This window comes from Chelonia mydas, chromosome 6 (genome assembly GCF_015237465.2).
Source record: "Chelonia mydas isolate rCheMyd1 chromosome 6, rCheMyd1.pri.v2, whole genome shotgun sequence".
Lineage (NCBI taxonomy): Eukaryota > Metazoa > Chordata > Testudines > Cheloniidae > Chelonia > Chelonia mydas.
Genome location: NC_051246.2, coordinates 39,990,912 through 40,007,836, shown reverse-complemented (window position 1 = coordinate 40,007,836; position 16,925 = coordinate 39,990,912). Strand labels below are relative to the sequence as shown.

Here is a 16,925-nt window from a genome sequence, read left to right as displayed (position 1 = left end):
GGTAATATCAAAAACCATTCTTGTGCAGCTAAGACTTCACTTTTTTAGCCTTATATTCATGTCTAGTTTCTCCATAAGTAAATCTCTTTAATGGCATTTTCAGTGGTGATCTCTTCAATGATACGCTAGCTGAGACTGCTTGCAAAGCAGCCCTACTTCCTTCATTGTATGGACCTCACTGCTCTCTTTCTAGAACCAAAATGGAGTGCTTTCCCTGCAGGGGGGCACCGGCGCCACGCCTTGACTTCCTGGCCAGAGCTGCACGTAGAGGTGGTAGTTTCTTTATACCAGCGTAGGTTACGAGAAGAGACTGCTCCCTTAGGAAGTGCTCCGCAAGCTGAAAGGATTTTGGTACAATACAGACCACGCGAGCAGCAAGTATAACACAGCAATACTACGCTCACCCATGGCTCCTGGGGCAAGAGAAACAGCGTCGGGATACAATCACGGCTAAGTTTTGTTATGTCATATAGGTAGAGGTTGTAGTAACGTTTTACTTTAGTTTGGAGAGGGGGTGAGTTCTCCTCCCGCGGTACTCTTGGGGTTTATGCTTTTTGTATTTGAATTCCATGATGCGTTCTACCTGTGAATGTGCCTCAAGCTATGTACATACTACAGTTTACGTTGGTATAAATTATGTTGCTCAGGGGTGTGAATAAGCCACCCCTCCAAAGCAATGTAAGTTACCCTGACCTAAGTGCCGGTTTGGACAATGCTATGTCCGCGGGAGAAGCTCTCCTGCCAGCATAGCTACCGCTGTTCGCAAAGGCTACTGTTGGCTTAGATCATCTGCCCTAGCAGCACTTCAGTGGCAAGCTGTGTCGTGTATTCATAGCCTTAGTCTGATGGGATTTCTATGCTGCTGATGCTACTGCAAGGGTATTTATAATACTAACTTGTTTAAACAAAGAAAGAGTGAACTATAGGGCTGCTGTCACTCACTGATTTGTCTTAAGTGACTTTATTCTCTTTCATAAGCATTTATTAAAAATGGAGCAAATAACTTCTGTTCTCAGTCATCTAGACCAGAGGTGAGCAAACTACAGCCTGCAGGACAGTCCTGCCCGGCCCCTAAGCTCCTGGCCCGGGAGGCTCGGCCCCTCCCCCATAGCCATGCTGGCTGCATGCTCATGCAGGGCAGTGTGGCAGCCAGACATGCTGCTCTGAGTGGCATGGTAGGGGGGCTGGGGCTGGATAAGGGGCAGGGGGGTCCCGGGGGGCAGTCGGGACAGGGAGTGGTTGGCTGGAGACGGGGAACAGAGGGTAGTTGGATAGGGCAGAGGTTTGGGGTGGGTTAGATGGGGGTGGGGTCCCAGGAGCAGTTGGGGTGGGCGCAGGCGGGGGGGGGAAGGAGGGGTTGGATGGGTTGAGGGTTTTGAGGGGGGCAGACAGGGGGTGAGAAGTGAGGGGGGGCAGATAGGGGCCAGGCTGTTTGGGGAGGCACAGCCTTCCCTAACTGGCGCTCCATACAGTTTTGCACCCCAATGTGGCCCTTGGGCCAAAAAGTTTGCCCACCCCTGATCTAGACCCATGAAACTCCTAACATGAGCTATACATTCAGAATTTGAAGTATCAAAATGTTGTGTTCTCTCAGTCACTGTGGTTTGTATTAGAGATACTGCATTGCCAACCTTTTGAAAAGTAATACGAAATCAGCTCTACTACAATTTACTATTGTCACTACTTTGAATGCCTGGCTTGCAAACTTCTGTGCCTACTGATTTAACAGCATGATTGTTGTTGTTTCACAGCTACCTTTTCCTTTTGTACACTGGCTTAGAGATGTGTGAACTGCTATAGTCAGTACACTGCTGCCATTCTGGCTACAGGGGAAATAAATTAAACGAGTAATCGCTAAAATTAAATGTAGGGCACCACATCTGGATTGATTCTTGGCAAGGATATTTTCACACTGAAATGTCTGGGTTAATACACTAGCTATTTACCTGAGGAGATGAAAATTCACCGCCTGACTAAGGTCATACTTAATCTCTTGTCTCTACCCAACCTTATTATAAAACCACCACACAGATCAGCATGATTGGCTTTCAATGTTCAAGAGTACAGGACTGGCCCAGCAAGGCTCATGTCCGTTAGTTTACAGGTGACTCAAATCTCATTTTCATGAATCCTACAGTTACCACAAACCTAGCAAAAAATAAATCAGACTTGTTTGGTAGAAAGCTGGGGGTCATCATGCCCACTCAACTTTGCAGCCTAAGGGATGGATCATCCATAGTCAAGTGTATTTGTTGGGATGCAAAATCTAGATGAATCTTAGGTTCCAGGTGATGATGGCTTGTAACTGCTACATGTTACCTGAGGTGCTACTATCCAAACACTGAAGCACTTTGAGTTGTTTTAGTGCCTAAGTATGATTATGGAATTAAATCTTTTAATAAAGAAAAAGTCTGGTTACCTAAAGTAAAAGCAGCAATGTTAAAGGATATACATGTAGCCTAATGAAAGAATATAGCTAAATAGTAGTTTCAAAGAAACACCAAGGTAACATGTAAACTTCTCAGTCTGCTTTATTATGTATTTGTAATAGTATCTAGGGGCCTTATTTAAGGATCAGGGCCTCCACTGTGGGAGGTGTGTTTCTATGCACATATTTGCTATGCTACTTTAAGGGAGATTCAAAACTGATCATGCTATAAGACTGCAATTTCTTCTATTAACAATTTAAATCACATACTTCATGCCTGAGGGATATTTCATACATTTATAAACACAGTAGAATTGAAATATTCTAACAGAGGTTGGTTGCAAATTAAATATATTCCCCTAATGGTAAAGGGAATTCTCTTTGACCATTTAACTACTGTTCTAGTCAGTCTCTCTGGCAACAACTTCTGTTGTCTCAAGGCTTGAATTTGAAAATCCATACTTGTACAAATACTTCTGTTGACTTAAATGGGACAATTCCTGTGAGCAATGGGCTCCAGGCTCCAGACTCTACCCATCTAGATACTGTGTATTCACTTAAAACATGTCAGTTTGTGCAACAAACAGTGTATGAAGTTATGTTCTTTTTTCCATTACAAGGATACTAAAGTGATTGATTAGCTTGCTGGAAAGGAAAAACAATGTAAGGTGCATGGCCCCAGGGCTAAAGGTCACAAGACAATGAAAGTAGTTACAATCAATGTTAGACTTCCAGTTAATTATATGTTCTCTACTACAGCAATAGTACAGTAATCAGTACTGTTATGAATCTTTTTAATCTTTAACCTAATAAGCCTATGGTCCTAATAATGGGGGCTGGTGACATCACAAATGAGAAAGCATTGGTTGACTATGGTCACTACAGACCTTCCGCTTGTAATTATAACCTGATACTACACACTGCACATATAAAAGGTAATTAACTTGTATTTCTAAAATCTCTGTATACGCTGGATTCAGTTTATTAGCAACTTTTGTTCCCAGCAAAAAGTTGCCATGGTCTGGAAGTTGCCAATAAGCAGAAGACAGGTTTGTAGGGCTGCAACCAGGGTGGGACATGTTTTCCTGACTGCAAACCTGCCTGCAGGCACAGCAGTAGGGGGGGGGGGGGGGGCTGCAGCCCAGATACAGGAGCTTTCCACAGGCAGCAGGTGTGCTGGGGCTTCAGGGGTTGCCTGCACTGTAATTCTCCCTGTACCCTACAAGCTGTGCCCAGCCTCAGCTTGTCCCAACACCTCCTCCTTTAGCTGCAGCCCCTCTGCCAGGGCAGAGCACAGCCTGGAGAGCACAGGGAGAGGGACTGTGTAGCTCCCCAGCACACTTGCTCCCCGTGGAAAGCCCCAGCAAGTGGGCTTTAGCTTCCTCTCCACTGCTGCTCTGTCCAAAGCCCCATCCCAGCCTGAAGTGCCAGGACTCCAGAAAGGGCTCCCCCTTTGTGTGGGTGGCAAGTCCCCAGCCACAGGCAGGTTTGCATGGCTGCACCCAGGAAGGGAAGCACTGGAACATGCCAAGCACTTACTTCCCTGGTCGCAGCCCCACAACCCTGCCTGCAGCCAAGGCCCTTCTTCCCAAAGTAGTTCTCCACAGGCATCACGTTATTGCCAATATCCAAATCTCATTAACATGAAAGTCAATGGGATGGGTCTGGGTCCTGCCAAATGCTGCTAATAAGCAGAAGTTGTTAATAACAGGATTGCTATTAAGAGGAATCTACTGTATTTAGGAAACTTATTTGAAATGATATCTCTAGCTTGATAAAAATGCATCTGGGGATGTGAGAACTGGCACACTATGTGTTCCCCAGTAGGTGGCGCAAGACGATTTTCTTAGAAAGTTGACAATTCTTCAGCAAGAAAGATCTTGTGTTTATTTTCAGAAAGGGCAGAAAACATTATCCCTAGACCCATATTTTCAAAACTGAATGTCCAAATTTAAATAGCTGACCTAATTTTAAAAGTTTACCTACCAACTGCAGCTCTCAATGAAGTAAAAGGAAATGCAGGTGTTCAGCACCTCTGAAAATCAGACCACTTCTTTAGTAGCCTCACTTTCAGCATCCATATTTGAATATTTGTTGGTCTGGGCGTATATTTTATCATATTGAGACAACGTTTAAAGTGACCAGTTTTATAATAATCTGGAGGTCTGGTTAGTAGTTTGTTCTGCTGTAAGCTTCAGACAAAGTCACTGTACATAACAGAGTTTCTACATGAGAAAGCAAATTAAAGGAATAGATAAAAACACTATTTACATAATGAGGAGAGCCAAACCAAATGTGAAGGTGATATCCACTATTGCTTAGCCTCTCTCTTTTGCTTACCTCCAGCAACAACATGTAATCAGGGCAATGTCTTGCTGTTTTCTGGGTCATTCCTTTGAATTGATACAAAGTTTGCAGTCTTGCATGCAATGTACATTGCTTAGTTCATTCAAAACTTTGTTAAAAATTTTTTAGAAGGGTATTAGCATATTTAGTATTCAGCATGTTTCCTAGATAGGGTTTGTTTTTCCTATGTACGTGTTTTTATTTTCTGGGGATATTTAGCATAACAAGGTTTTCTACCATATTGTTTTTTAATTAGCATTTTCACATTGACTCTTGTTGATATAGGCTTTTTTGTTAAGTTTGCCAAATATGCCTTGTATCATAAGCATTAGGTACTTATCAGTATTCTTGCATAATCTCATAATCCAAATTTATTCCAGCACACTGACACACCAATGCACATGGAAGAATCTGGATATCAAATTACTCTATTATATTATAAATATGTAAATCCAGTGGTAAAGAGGCAGAATCAGTCTTGGGACATAGCATATAGCTCTTGATGGAATACACTGCATTATCAAGCAGGACTGAATTAAAAATTCTTGGGGCTCTGGTCACAGAATATCTTGAGTTCTTCTCCCCTTCCCAATAGGATTAAAAGACATCATTTGAAGGATTAACAGAATAAGGGAACACTGCACGCACGAATCGGTCTTAGATTGTAAGCTCCTTGGGGCAGGGACCATCTTTTTGTTCTGTATTTGTATGGCACCTAACGAAACGGTGCCCTAATCAATGACTGACTCCTACGTACTACAGAAATACAAATAATTAATAATTGCTTTCCTTCCTGCAGCTACATCAGTTCTGGATAATAGCTTACTTCCTTACTTTTTCCCAAGTAGCTGTTCTGGGAGGTGGAAGCTAACGGTGGTTTGCAGCTCTATAATCTCTGATTAAATGTCAAGTGGTTTCACCAACAGCATTTCCCACAGCTCCTTGCTATAGAGAAGGCCCCAGGTACTCAGCAGCAAAATGAGCCTAAATTCTGCAGCAGTTCTATTTCAATATGGAGGTTTTTCATTAATTATGAAAGTATCAGCACAGCAGTTTCACTGTTGATATTAAATTAAGTTCACAATATTTGTAGTTTTCAGTATGTCACGTTTTTGTACTGACAATGTATAATTGCACCAGAATAGTCTGTGGGAAAACTGAATATGGAACTGTTGGGGTTTTGTCACCTGAGCAGGTATGTTAAGCATTTTGAGATGGTGCAATAAGCACATCTGTTGGATGTATCATCTAAAATGATAAATGGTGTTGACACTCTTAGACTTTCTGCAGAATTTAAGGCTTGTCTACACTTGAAGCACAGCAGCTGTACTGGTTCAGCGTAGACCCTACTGATGCTGACAGGAGGGGTTCTCCTGTCAGTATAGGTAATCCACCTCCACAATAGGCAGTAGCTAGGTTGTCGGAAGAATTCTTCCATTGACCTAACGCTGTCTACATTGCGGGTTATGTCAGTTTAACTACATCACTCACGGGTGTGGATTTTACACCCCTGCACAATGTAGCTGGCTTGCTCTAACTTTTTTGGGTAGGCCAGGCCTTAAGAAAATCCTATGGCAGTTTACTTCCTGTTCACATTTTCAAAGTTAGTTTTGGAACTAGAAGAGTTAGAAATAATGCCACTATATAAATCCATGGTACGCCCACACTTTGAATGCTACGTGCAGTTCTGGTCACCCCATCTCAAAAATGTATATATTAGAACTGAAAAAACTACAGAGAAGTGCAACAAAAATGATAAGGGGGATGGAACAACTTCCCTGTGAGGAGAGATTAAAAAGACTGGGACTGTTTAGTTAGAAAACAGATGCCTAAGGGGGGATATCATAGAGGTCTATAAAATTGTGAATACTGTGGAGAAAGTGAATAAGGAAGTGTTATTTACCCCTTTGCATAACACAAGAACCAGGGGTCACCCAATGAAATTAATAGGCAGCAGGTTTAACACAAATATTAGGAAGTACTTCTTCACACAACGCACAGTTAACCTTTGTAACCTGTTGTCCGGGGATGTTGAGAAGGCCAAAACTAGAAGTGGTTTCAAAATATAATTAGATAAGTTCCTGGAAGATAGGTCCATCAGTGGCTATTAGCCAAGATGGTCAGGGACCCAGCCCCAAGCTCTAGGTGTCCCTAAACCTCTGCCTGCCAGAAGCTGGAACTAGAAAACAGGATCACTCGATAAAATGCCCTGTTTCATTTATTCCCTCTGAAGCATGTGGCACAGGCCACTGTCGGAAGACAGGATACTGGCCTAGATGAACCATTGGTCTGACCCAGTAGGGCCATTCTTACGTTCTTATGAAATAATTTTATAAAATGGAAGTTTAGATGCCAGAGCACAGTTCTGCCACAAGGAGAAGAGGGACTGCATGGCCATAGAATTCTTGCATACAAAGGGTTCTAGAGCATTTCTACAGAGATTTTCAAAGGCACAGGTGCACAGAGCCCATTGAAAAAATCTAGCCCATAAGTGAGATTAAGCAAACACCGATCTGAAGCCTAAGATATTGTAAATGCATTTATAGTTCAAATAAAGAACCAATGAAGGGAGAAATACATTAAAACATTCCATTTAAAATTTGAAATAAGAGTTTGAGACATAGTACTAAGCAGGTACTACAGTGTCTCCAATTTTATTAAACAGGTAACTATAGGTCCCCCTGTGACAAATCATCCCAAATTTAGCCTAATCCTCTCTTGCTGCAGCTCTGAAACAGCCACTCTCAAAGGACTTTTCCATATGCATGAGAAGAGGAGCGAGAGGAAGAAATGAATGCTCATGCAGCTCTTGGAAGACAGATGTAATGTGCTTGCTATAAGGGGATGCTGCTCAGAAGCCTTTATCTATATGTACTGAACTTTCTTGGAGGGCCTGCTTTTATCTCTCCAAATCTGTCTACGCTCCACGCCAGTCCCAATATAGTACACGCTGTTCTAGACTAGGGCTGTCAAACGATTAAAAAAAATTAATTGTGATTGATTCTGAAATTTAAAAAAATAGTCATGCTTAATCAGTTTTAATTGCACTGTTAATAACAAAAATACCATTTATTTAAATATTTTTGGATGTCTTCTACATTTTCAAATATATTGATTTTCAATTACAGCACAGAATACAAAATGTACAGGGCTCACTTTATATTATTATTTTTAATTACAAATATTTGCATTTGTGTGTATGTACATGTGTGTTGGGGGAGCGCGGTCTCTTTAAGCAGAGACCTGAATGCTTTTTCAGCCAGCAGCAGCTGCTGTCGGCAGCACTCACTCCTGAGCCAGCAGCAGATAGGCTCCCCCCTGTTCCCTGACCCCAGCTCAGCAGCCATTGGGTACATGGGCAGGGGGAGGGGAATACCCTGACATCAGCCCCCCTGCCCTGTGCAACAAACAGGAGGCAGTCTCCCAATCCAAAGCAGCTTGGCTGAGGCAGCTCCATGGTGGGGGGAGGCTGGGGCAGCAGTGGAGCAGAGCGGCTGGAGGAGGAGCATCTGGAGGCATGCAGTGGCGCCCCCCTAAGCATGGTGCCCTGATTGGTGGCCCCTCTTGCCCATTCCTCAGGCAGGCCCTGTCCAACAGGGAGGGGACAGGGCAGCCGACAGGGGACCGGGCTCCACTCTTCCCCCTGGAAGGTGTTTGACTGGCTCTCCCAAATCACCTGCAGTCTCTTGTTCCTGGCCACCTCCTGATTGCTGCCGTAGCTGGTGCCTCCCTCCCTCCCTGCTCGGCTGCTGCCGAGTCCTGTCTTCAGAGGTATGCGATTAACTCTTATTAAAAAAATAACGTGTTAATTTGTTTTGAGTTAATTGCATGCGTTAACTGCAATTAATTGACAGCCCTATTCTAGACTAATGCACTGTGCTCACAATAGGACTTCTAATTTTAGGGCTAAGCTGATATGTATCATAGCAATGTAGGGATCATTGAACAAACGAACCAACCAACTTTCTTCATTTCTGATCAACCCTAAACTAAAATGCTTTGGTTTTCTCATGAAACAAACAAAAGCAGGCATTGGGTTAAACAAAACATTTCATTTTGATTTTGGACATTTTAAACCACGTTTTGTTGTGTAAAAAAAGGAAATTTGGAAATGCTATTCCCAAAACCACAAAAGGAGACTGTGCCCCAATACGCCATAGCCCTGTGGTTAGAGCACTCACCTGGGATGTGGGAGACCCAGATTCAAGTCTCCACTTGGCCTAACTTGGAATAGAGATCTGAACTTGAGTCTCCCACGTAGTAGGTAAATGTTCAAACCAATATGGGGTATTCTGGGATGGGTCTCTCTCAGTCTTTCCTGTTGAAGCTGTTTCATTATGTATAAATACTCAAAACCTTAAGTATGCTAGGTTCTGCTACCCCAGACTTGGCAGCCAAGGGATCAGATAGTCAGATTTATGAAACGTGACAAAGAATTCAATTACTACCACTGATTCACGTTTTAAAAACTTTTATTCTCACCTTTTTGCCTCCTGGAGAAGATGTATCAGGGGGTGGTGTGCTGGTAATGTTCAATGGACTGGAACCACAGCTGGAAGGTGATGACCCTCTTATCCTTTCAAACCAATGTCATTAAAATTAGAAAGAGGCAATGCAAAATGATGCAATTAATGTACTATTCATCTTGAGAACAATGAATCTGTTGGTGGATACTAGAATGTTCACTGCCAGCAACAGACTAACAGGCAAGTGAATCTCCAAATGCCAAGACCTTTAATATCTCAAAACTACCCACAAAAATGCAGTTTGGGGTGATGCATTTACTGTGTTAGCATCAGGATTATGCTTTGTGATCACTTTTTTTCCTGTTGGTCTGAGGTCTGTAGTGCTAGTCTGTCCATTAATTTAACACTGCTGCCACTATTACCCTCAACGACATAGATAGCTGAATCAATTACCTGAATTTGGCATATTCCAATTTGCTCAGATTATAAACTTCAGCTCTCCCCATACCATTTTCTTGCCTAGCCTCTGTAGGAAATATTTTTAAGCAGTACACAAAGCCAGATCCTCAGCTGATGTAAATTTGCATACAGTATTTATATAAGCTGAAGAAAGGTCTGGCCTACAATGTCCAAACAATAAAATTGCTCTACGGGAGACCCAAAAGAGAGCCACACTTATGTACGATTTCTATATGCTTTGAGATGTTAATAGTACAAACTTCTTCCTTATATTCTCCTTCCTATTTTTTTTTCAATAAGCTATCATGACATAGCTATGCTGGGCATTTGCTTTTATCCCTATGGTGTAGTGCGCATGCAGTAAAAGAAACATTTCAACGCCACACTATTTTTACTTAGTTCAGGATTTCCCCAACCTGGTATACTAGCATTGAATGTTTTCCACATTAGCGGAAATGCTAGGGAGTTGTAGACTTGCTGGCTGTACAATTAGAGAAAATAGAGTGGGGTAGTTCCCATGTGGTAATTTGTAAAAAGGATCCTCTTAGCATCAAAAATGCCAAACTTTTTTTTTTAAGTGGGAAACTCATTTGCCATGGCAGAGTTTCAGTGGGAAGGTTGTGAACAGAAGGCAGTACAGGAAAATAGAAACAGCTGGTGAAAGAGCACTGGAACTAAACCAGGGCTCTCTCCACTTGAAAGGAAAACAAGAGTGGTGGAGTGTATACAATCCAAAGTACTTTGTTTCTGTTAGTAAGATGAATAATAGTACAAAATGCTATTTAAAATGAGCTTCAGTAGACTTTTTTTTACAGCTATTAAAAGTCTTTGCTCAGCCTCGGATTTGGCTATTTTAATTTTAAAAGGGGGGGGCGACAAAAGCAACTATGTAAAAATGTTATTTTCCTATACAACAAATCTGCTCATTTTGTGTGTCACTGAAGGGATAAAAACATGTCACTAGTTTTTACTCCTCTTGTGCCTTCAGCATCAACACAGGCTATGGAAGAAGGATCTGGAATTTTTCCTGGCTTGTGCATCATCAGGATTATTAATTAAACTAAAGCTGCAGAATCATTATTGGATGTGTGAGATTTTCTTGTTTTTTTCCACTGGAGGATTCAGGCAGCAACGAACCTCCTGTGCCAGAGAGCTCATTGTAGCAGGTCCTATGACAACCACCATCCCAGCTGCTAGTGAAGTGGAATTTAGCTGGGTGCAGGGAACATGATAGGGGCCTCCTTTATGGCAGCTGGGGACCAGCCATATAAAACAGCCCCTTATTTAAGACTGTTGACAGGCATGTAGTGTAAATTAGACCAGCCTTCATGTTTGGGGCTTGACTGGTGGAAAGATGGCCTCCTGAATTGGGGGTGTCTGCAAAGCCTGCTTTAATCTCTTCTGCACCCCACTCATCCCCATTCTGAGTCAGCAAACTTTACTTTCAGACCCCAAGATGAGTTTACAGGTCTTAAAACACATTCAATTGAGCAAATTTGGGCTGGAGTCAGACACACACAAACATGGCACCCTCCTATGCCAATTTTACAGAGTCCCCTCACATAACATAACAACACTTCAAACTGGTCTTAGTCTAATTTTCACACTTCAGAAATGAATGTCAGAGAGTAAAATAATAGTTTTTACTGAAGTGCAAGACACTAAACTATTGTCTACTATGGAGGACTAATTAGTGGTCTAACTCCATACCATTTCACTTTTAAATCGATTGCCACAAGACATCTGGTAGTAAACTGCATCCAGCCCACTGTGATTTGTGACCTCCAGGCCACTAACAATTCACTAGCAAGCCATTTTATCCCAGTATGAAATATGGCATAGCTTGTGTGGCACCTGTGGCCACCTACTGGAAAAATTTAGGACTGACATTCAAGCATAGTGAGAATTTTCAATGAACTAAGACACATAGCAGGAATTTATTCTCCATTGTTCCAAAAATGTTTATTCATTTTGCTGCCTACTTGTATTGCCTGTATGAACAGAACTGACAAGGGCAGATACTATTATCTTAAAGCAAGAGGTGAAGGATGGTCCAGTTGATAGGATACTAGCCTCCTAGGAGATCTGGGTTCAACTTCCTCTGCCACAGACTGCTTGTGTGACCTTAGTCAAATCACTTAGAGCTAGATTCACAAGCGGTTTTGATGTCTAATTGAACCTTAGGTACTTAATTTCAACATTTAGACACCACTAATGTTCACAAAATTGAACTCCCTTTGGGGGTGGGGCTTAGGCCATACCCCACTCCTCAGCATTTCCTACTGGCTAGCTTAAGTGGCACCCCACTGAGCCCACTTTTAGGCACCTAGCTCTCTCCGTGCATTGTATTACTCCTGGGGGAATTCTGCACCAAAAAATTAAGTTCTCCACACAATATTTTAAAATTCTGCATATTTTATTTGACAAAATAACACAGCATAATCACGCCAGTTTCAATTATTTTGGTAATTTATTTCAAACTACCTTTCAGCAAGTATGTCTGTAACAATACAGACAACAAACGTTTTCCCCCAGGAGTAGAGAGTTAAAGAAACTCCTATGACAACCCAGTTCCTGTTTCTTTGTTATGCTTTTGTTGGGTGTCTCAGTCTGGATGTGTCACACGTGCCAGCTGGGCACATCTTGGGGGAAAACTCTGCCCCTCTGATCTCAGACACCCACATCCCCTTCTCCCCAGGGCCCAGCCATGGGGCACCCCCTGGCCCAGACCCACACCGCTTAGTCCCCCAGAACCCAGCTGCAGGGTGCCCCCCAGCCCAGACAACCCTCCAGCTCTCCCTCCCCCAAGCAGTGTCCTGTATTTGAGTCCTCAATGTAACTTACATCAATTGATAAATCACCTCTGCATTTGGTCCTAGTACTCCTTGTTCTGCTGCAGGTTATCTATTAATCTTTACTTCTTGGTACCTATTCAACATTCTTTGGCATTCAGGGGCGATACAGTTTATGCTTGTGAAACTTAACTTTTTTCCCAGACTATTTTCTTCATTGACCTCTCTCCAGAGCTAACCTCTTTCATTGTTAGCTGCTCTCTTTCTGCCTCTTCCAAAGTTATTAAAGTGATTACAGTGACTAGTAATCAGATTATTACAGTAATCATGCACACAGATTACTCTAAAAGACTAACCGTAAGAAGAAACAAACTGAAAAATTAGAACAAATTATATTTCTCTGTGATGCTGTCATTTCTGTCTTGACCATGTCCGACTATCCTTAGTACAGATAAAGTTTCACTGTAATGGAAAATACCCACTACACTGCAACTGCATAGTAATACTTGGTGCTTATAGAAATAAAAAAGGTAGGGTATTTCTTACTTTCCCCTTTAAAAAAAAAAATTATCTATTAAGTTAGAGCAGAATACCAGTTTCTCTCACCTATGAATCTCCATGATTTCCTCAGCAATCATTCTACCTATTTTACCTGCCCCAGCTCTTGTTCCACCTGGAATACCAGGAACTGTAGGATGGGTCCTTTTTGGGCCACCTAAAATATGGAACAATATTTGTAAGATCACACACATAATAAGCAAAAGAGATTATGCAAGGTTTTTAAAGGGTGGGGGGGAGGAGAAGAGACCCCGGGACTGCTCTAACTTATGCTGGGGGTTGGGCCCAGAATATGATGGGTGTAAATTCTGGGCCAATCTAAGCTGATGCAGCTCAGACTCAGGACTTATATATCTAATGACACATCTATAATAACCAATAGCTTGCTGAATGAGTGAGCTGGCCCAGGCCAGCTTGGTGCACCTTGCCCAAACTGTTAGTGCTGAATACTTAATTTATTAATATTAGCTGCTCATCTGCTGTCTATACACATTTCAATCAGGGGGAGGGAGGATTCGTTTCCTGACACACACTAAAAGCACAGTACTATCATGTCAGCATGTTAGCAGAACGCCACCGCCAACAGGGAATAATTCACAGTTACCTGCAAAACATTTAAATCAAGTCCATTTGGGTAACTGAAAATGTCTGACAAGGGAGTAAAAAGCAACAGGGTCTCTGAACATTATGTTCTTGCAGTTTAAAATTGCTGTTTGTTATTCTAATACAGACTTGGCACTTGAATAGCGCTTACAGGGAAGCCAAGAGGAGTTTGCTCTATTCTAGGGCACAATGAAGGAAGTAGAGAAAGGACTGACATAAAATGAACTAAAATAATAAGGAAGTGATAGAGTATTGATTGTGTGCAATTGTTAATGGTCTTCTGTGTTAACAATTCATACTCAGACCTAGCAACCTTCCCAGGAACCCTTTGGGTTGAAGTCAATGGGAATTGGGGAAGCTCAGCACCTTGAAGAATCAGGTCCTTAAAGTCAGCCTTACAAATCACATCTCCCAGAGGGCTAGGGGGAACAGAGCGGGCCAAGAACTGTGGGGCCCCTATCCTCCCTGTGCAGATGGGGGGCTTTGCCCTGCCTGAAACCAGGGGACCCCTCTTAGTCCTGTCTCTCCCTAAGCTCCAGAGCTACCACCAGTGGGAGTGGTATCCCCAGCCCCACTTCTACCTTTGCGCTCTTGGCATGGTGAGATGCCTCAGGCCCTGCACGATGCCAGTGGTGGTGATGGTGGGATCTGGGCCAAGCCAGGGTGGGCAAATCATTCTCCACACTACGCATGGCAGGCATAAATTCTGAGTGGCACTGAGACCCCAATGCCACTCACCCAAATTTGGCCTGGCTGTCCTTCCATCATGATGGAGGGGTGGGTGGGCTAAACTTGAGTGGTGCTGCAAGCTTGTGTGCCAGGTCACAGCACAAACCAATGCTGGCCCAAACTTTAACCCATAAACCGATGCTGAAGCTGCCTCAACTTTTCTGTCTGAAGTACTTTGCTGCATATTTTCTAAAAGGATTTTTTTCTAATTTAAGAAGAAAAAGAAATTTGTATTACAGATTTTAAAATCATAAAGCTTCTTATATACCACCTTTCATCTTCAAAGATCCCAAACAGCACATACTAAATGCAGCCAGAACTACTGCAATGCAGCCACATCCTTGCCTACATCTCAGCTCCTGTTCCTTTCCACACCACCTCACAGGTCATACATTCTTGGCCAATCCTCTCTCCTTAGTGGCCAGTACCCCTATTCTTGACTCATTTTTCAGTACTTTGGGGCAGATTTCTGCTGTTCTATTTAGAACAAAACAGTTGTAAAGCCAGCTAAACTGGCTACTACAGGATTTCCCCAGAACAGAGGGATCCTCATGTGGCATACAGTCACAGTAGCAGCTCTTATGTCACCAAGCCTCCCAACCCTGCTGCTATGTAGGAGTGGCCAATGAAATGACCAGGCTATTTCCTGTGTATGGCTGATCCCTAGCTGCCCTAACGGCCCCTTGGGGCTGTTGGCAGGCAACAAGCATAAATTAGAGCAGCTTTCGTGTCTGGCACTGGAAAAGTGGTAGGACAGATCTAGAACTGGGGGGATCTTAAAGATAGGATTAGGGATTCTAAGGATTAAGCTGAGTTGCATTAGGTGCTCCTTGGCCATAGCCCCAGCTCAGGATCAGACCAGGTGTCTTTTCCAAAAATAAAAAAAATGACCTATACCTGGAGCTGTCCTCATGTGGCAAACACCTTTCCTCTCCTCCAAATCTCTCCTTACAGCCTTCCACCACTGATCCCTATGAGAGTGTGCTCTCACTCTGCCTCCTCAGACACTATTCGTATTGTTTCTATCTAAATTAGATTTAACCTCACTGGGGAAGAGACCTTGTTGGAACTTATTTATGTTAAGTATAGTGTACACCTATCATCTTCCAAGCAATTAATAATCTCGGGAGGACGACAGAAACAAACTGGAGCACAAAGGGTTAATTCAGTAGCCAAGGAAAGTCTGTTAATGATTGCTGTCTAGCAAGTGCAAGTTTCTCACTATACTGTAGTTACCTTCTCCAGCCTGAAGTACGCTGTCCATGCTGTGCGGAGAAGCTGCAAGCTGCGGAAAGGCTGCATCTCCACCATCAAGTACACTGGTGCTGTGGAAATCAACAGGAAGAAACAGTGATAAAATAGCTGCAAGTGCTAAATATACATAGCATGTTATAAGGGGGAAGTTTCAATGTTTGTGACTTATAAGACAAATTTAGTCATCACCATGGAGGTAACCATAGTGAATGACACATACTGTAGGGCTATATAAATCAATAAGAGTTCTGCAGGACACATTAAGTAGCAACAGCTGCATAATATACTAAAAACAATCCTAAAAGAAAAACAAAAACCCTTATGGCTCATCAAGCATGCCTTATTGAGCCCAAACTGCTTTTCTCTTAACAGGAGGGAGCAGCTGATCCAGGATCTGATCAGTCAATTCGTTGTGCAGAGGCACACTGCTGCCTCGTCACAGAACTCCAAAGCAGAAAATGGAAGCTCCACGTGGGTAAAGCAATGCACCCGTGTACAATCAATGAGAAGATTAGGGACCCAGTGTCTTACTCTGTACATTTATTTATTTAGATTTATACAAACTGTAATAAAAGATCAGCTAATTTCCAGATTTCATTCCTTTTGTTGTAAGGCTAGCCATTATTAAGCTCAGATGCTTATACGATGTGTACACATTTTAGAGTAATTTTTAGAATAATTCCCATGATCTTACACTTGAAGCAGGGTTACATTCCTGATGTTCAAGGCTAGCTGCTAGAAGAAAATACTTACGAAACAACTGTATTTGTTGAGACGATGTATTCTACTTCTTTGGTCCAAGGGTTCATGAAACTGAACCAGCGACTCCTCAAGGTAATAAAAGAGCCATCTTTTATTTTAAACTTGTAACAATTAGTTGTAATTTTTTCTCTTGTCTGTAAAACTAAAAATAGGGAGACATAAGGAACAACCCTAGTTTTTCAGACCTGCATACTGAATACATGAAGAGTAGAGATTTGATGCAGATCCTCCCAGTTTCACTGGCTTTTTTTTTTTGGTGCAGAGAACAGCACTATTTCTAAATCTCTGTACCTGAAGTGTAAATTAGAAGACTCCATACTAATTTAACTTTAGCTTAGGATATTTACACTGTTCAGTGCATATCAAAGTCCTTTTCATGCAAGAAAAATCTAACGTTTGCCAACCTGAAAAAATCTTATCCCTTTAAGTTGTTGTTTTTGTGTGAAATATCAGGAAGACTAATATACATTTTGACTGTTTTTACTTGTTGAAACCAAAACCCTTATTCTTAACACTGAATTATAAATC

General features: G+C 42.3%; 1 protein-coding gene across 10 annotated transcripts in view; it reads right to left on the bottom strand.

Moving 5' to 3' along the window:
* Positions 1-16,925, bottom strand: part of ARNTL (aryl hydrocarbon receptor nuclear translocator like) — an 80,911-nt gene that overhangs the window by 3,116 nt on the left and 60,870 nt on the right. For all 10 annotated transcript variants that reach the window (XM_037899845.2, XM_043548897.1, XM_043548896.1 and 7 more), the window contains 4 exons: positions 16,389-16,539; positions 15,618-15,706; positions 13,098-13,206; positions 9,257-9,350 (listed from right to left, as the gene is read on the bottom strand). In XM_037899845.2, the coding sequence (XP_037755773.1) occupies positions 9,257-9,350; positions 13,098-13,206; positions 15,618-15,706; positions 16,389-16,539 (443 nt within the window). The remainder of the gene's footprint in view (positions 1-9,256; positions 9,351-13,097; positions 13,207-15,617; positions 15,707-16,388; positions 16,540-16,925) is intronic.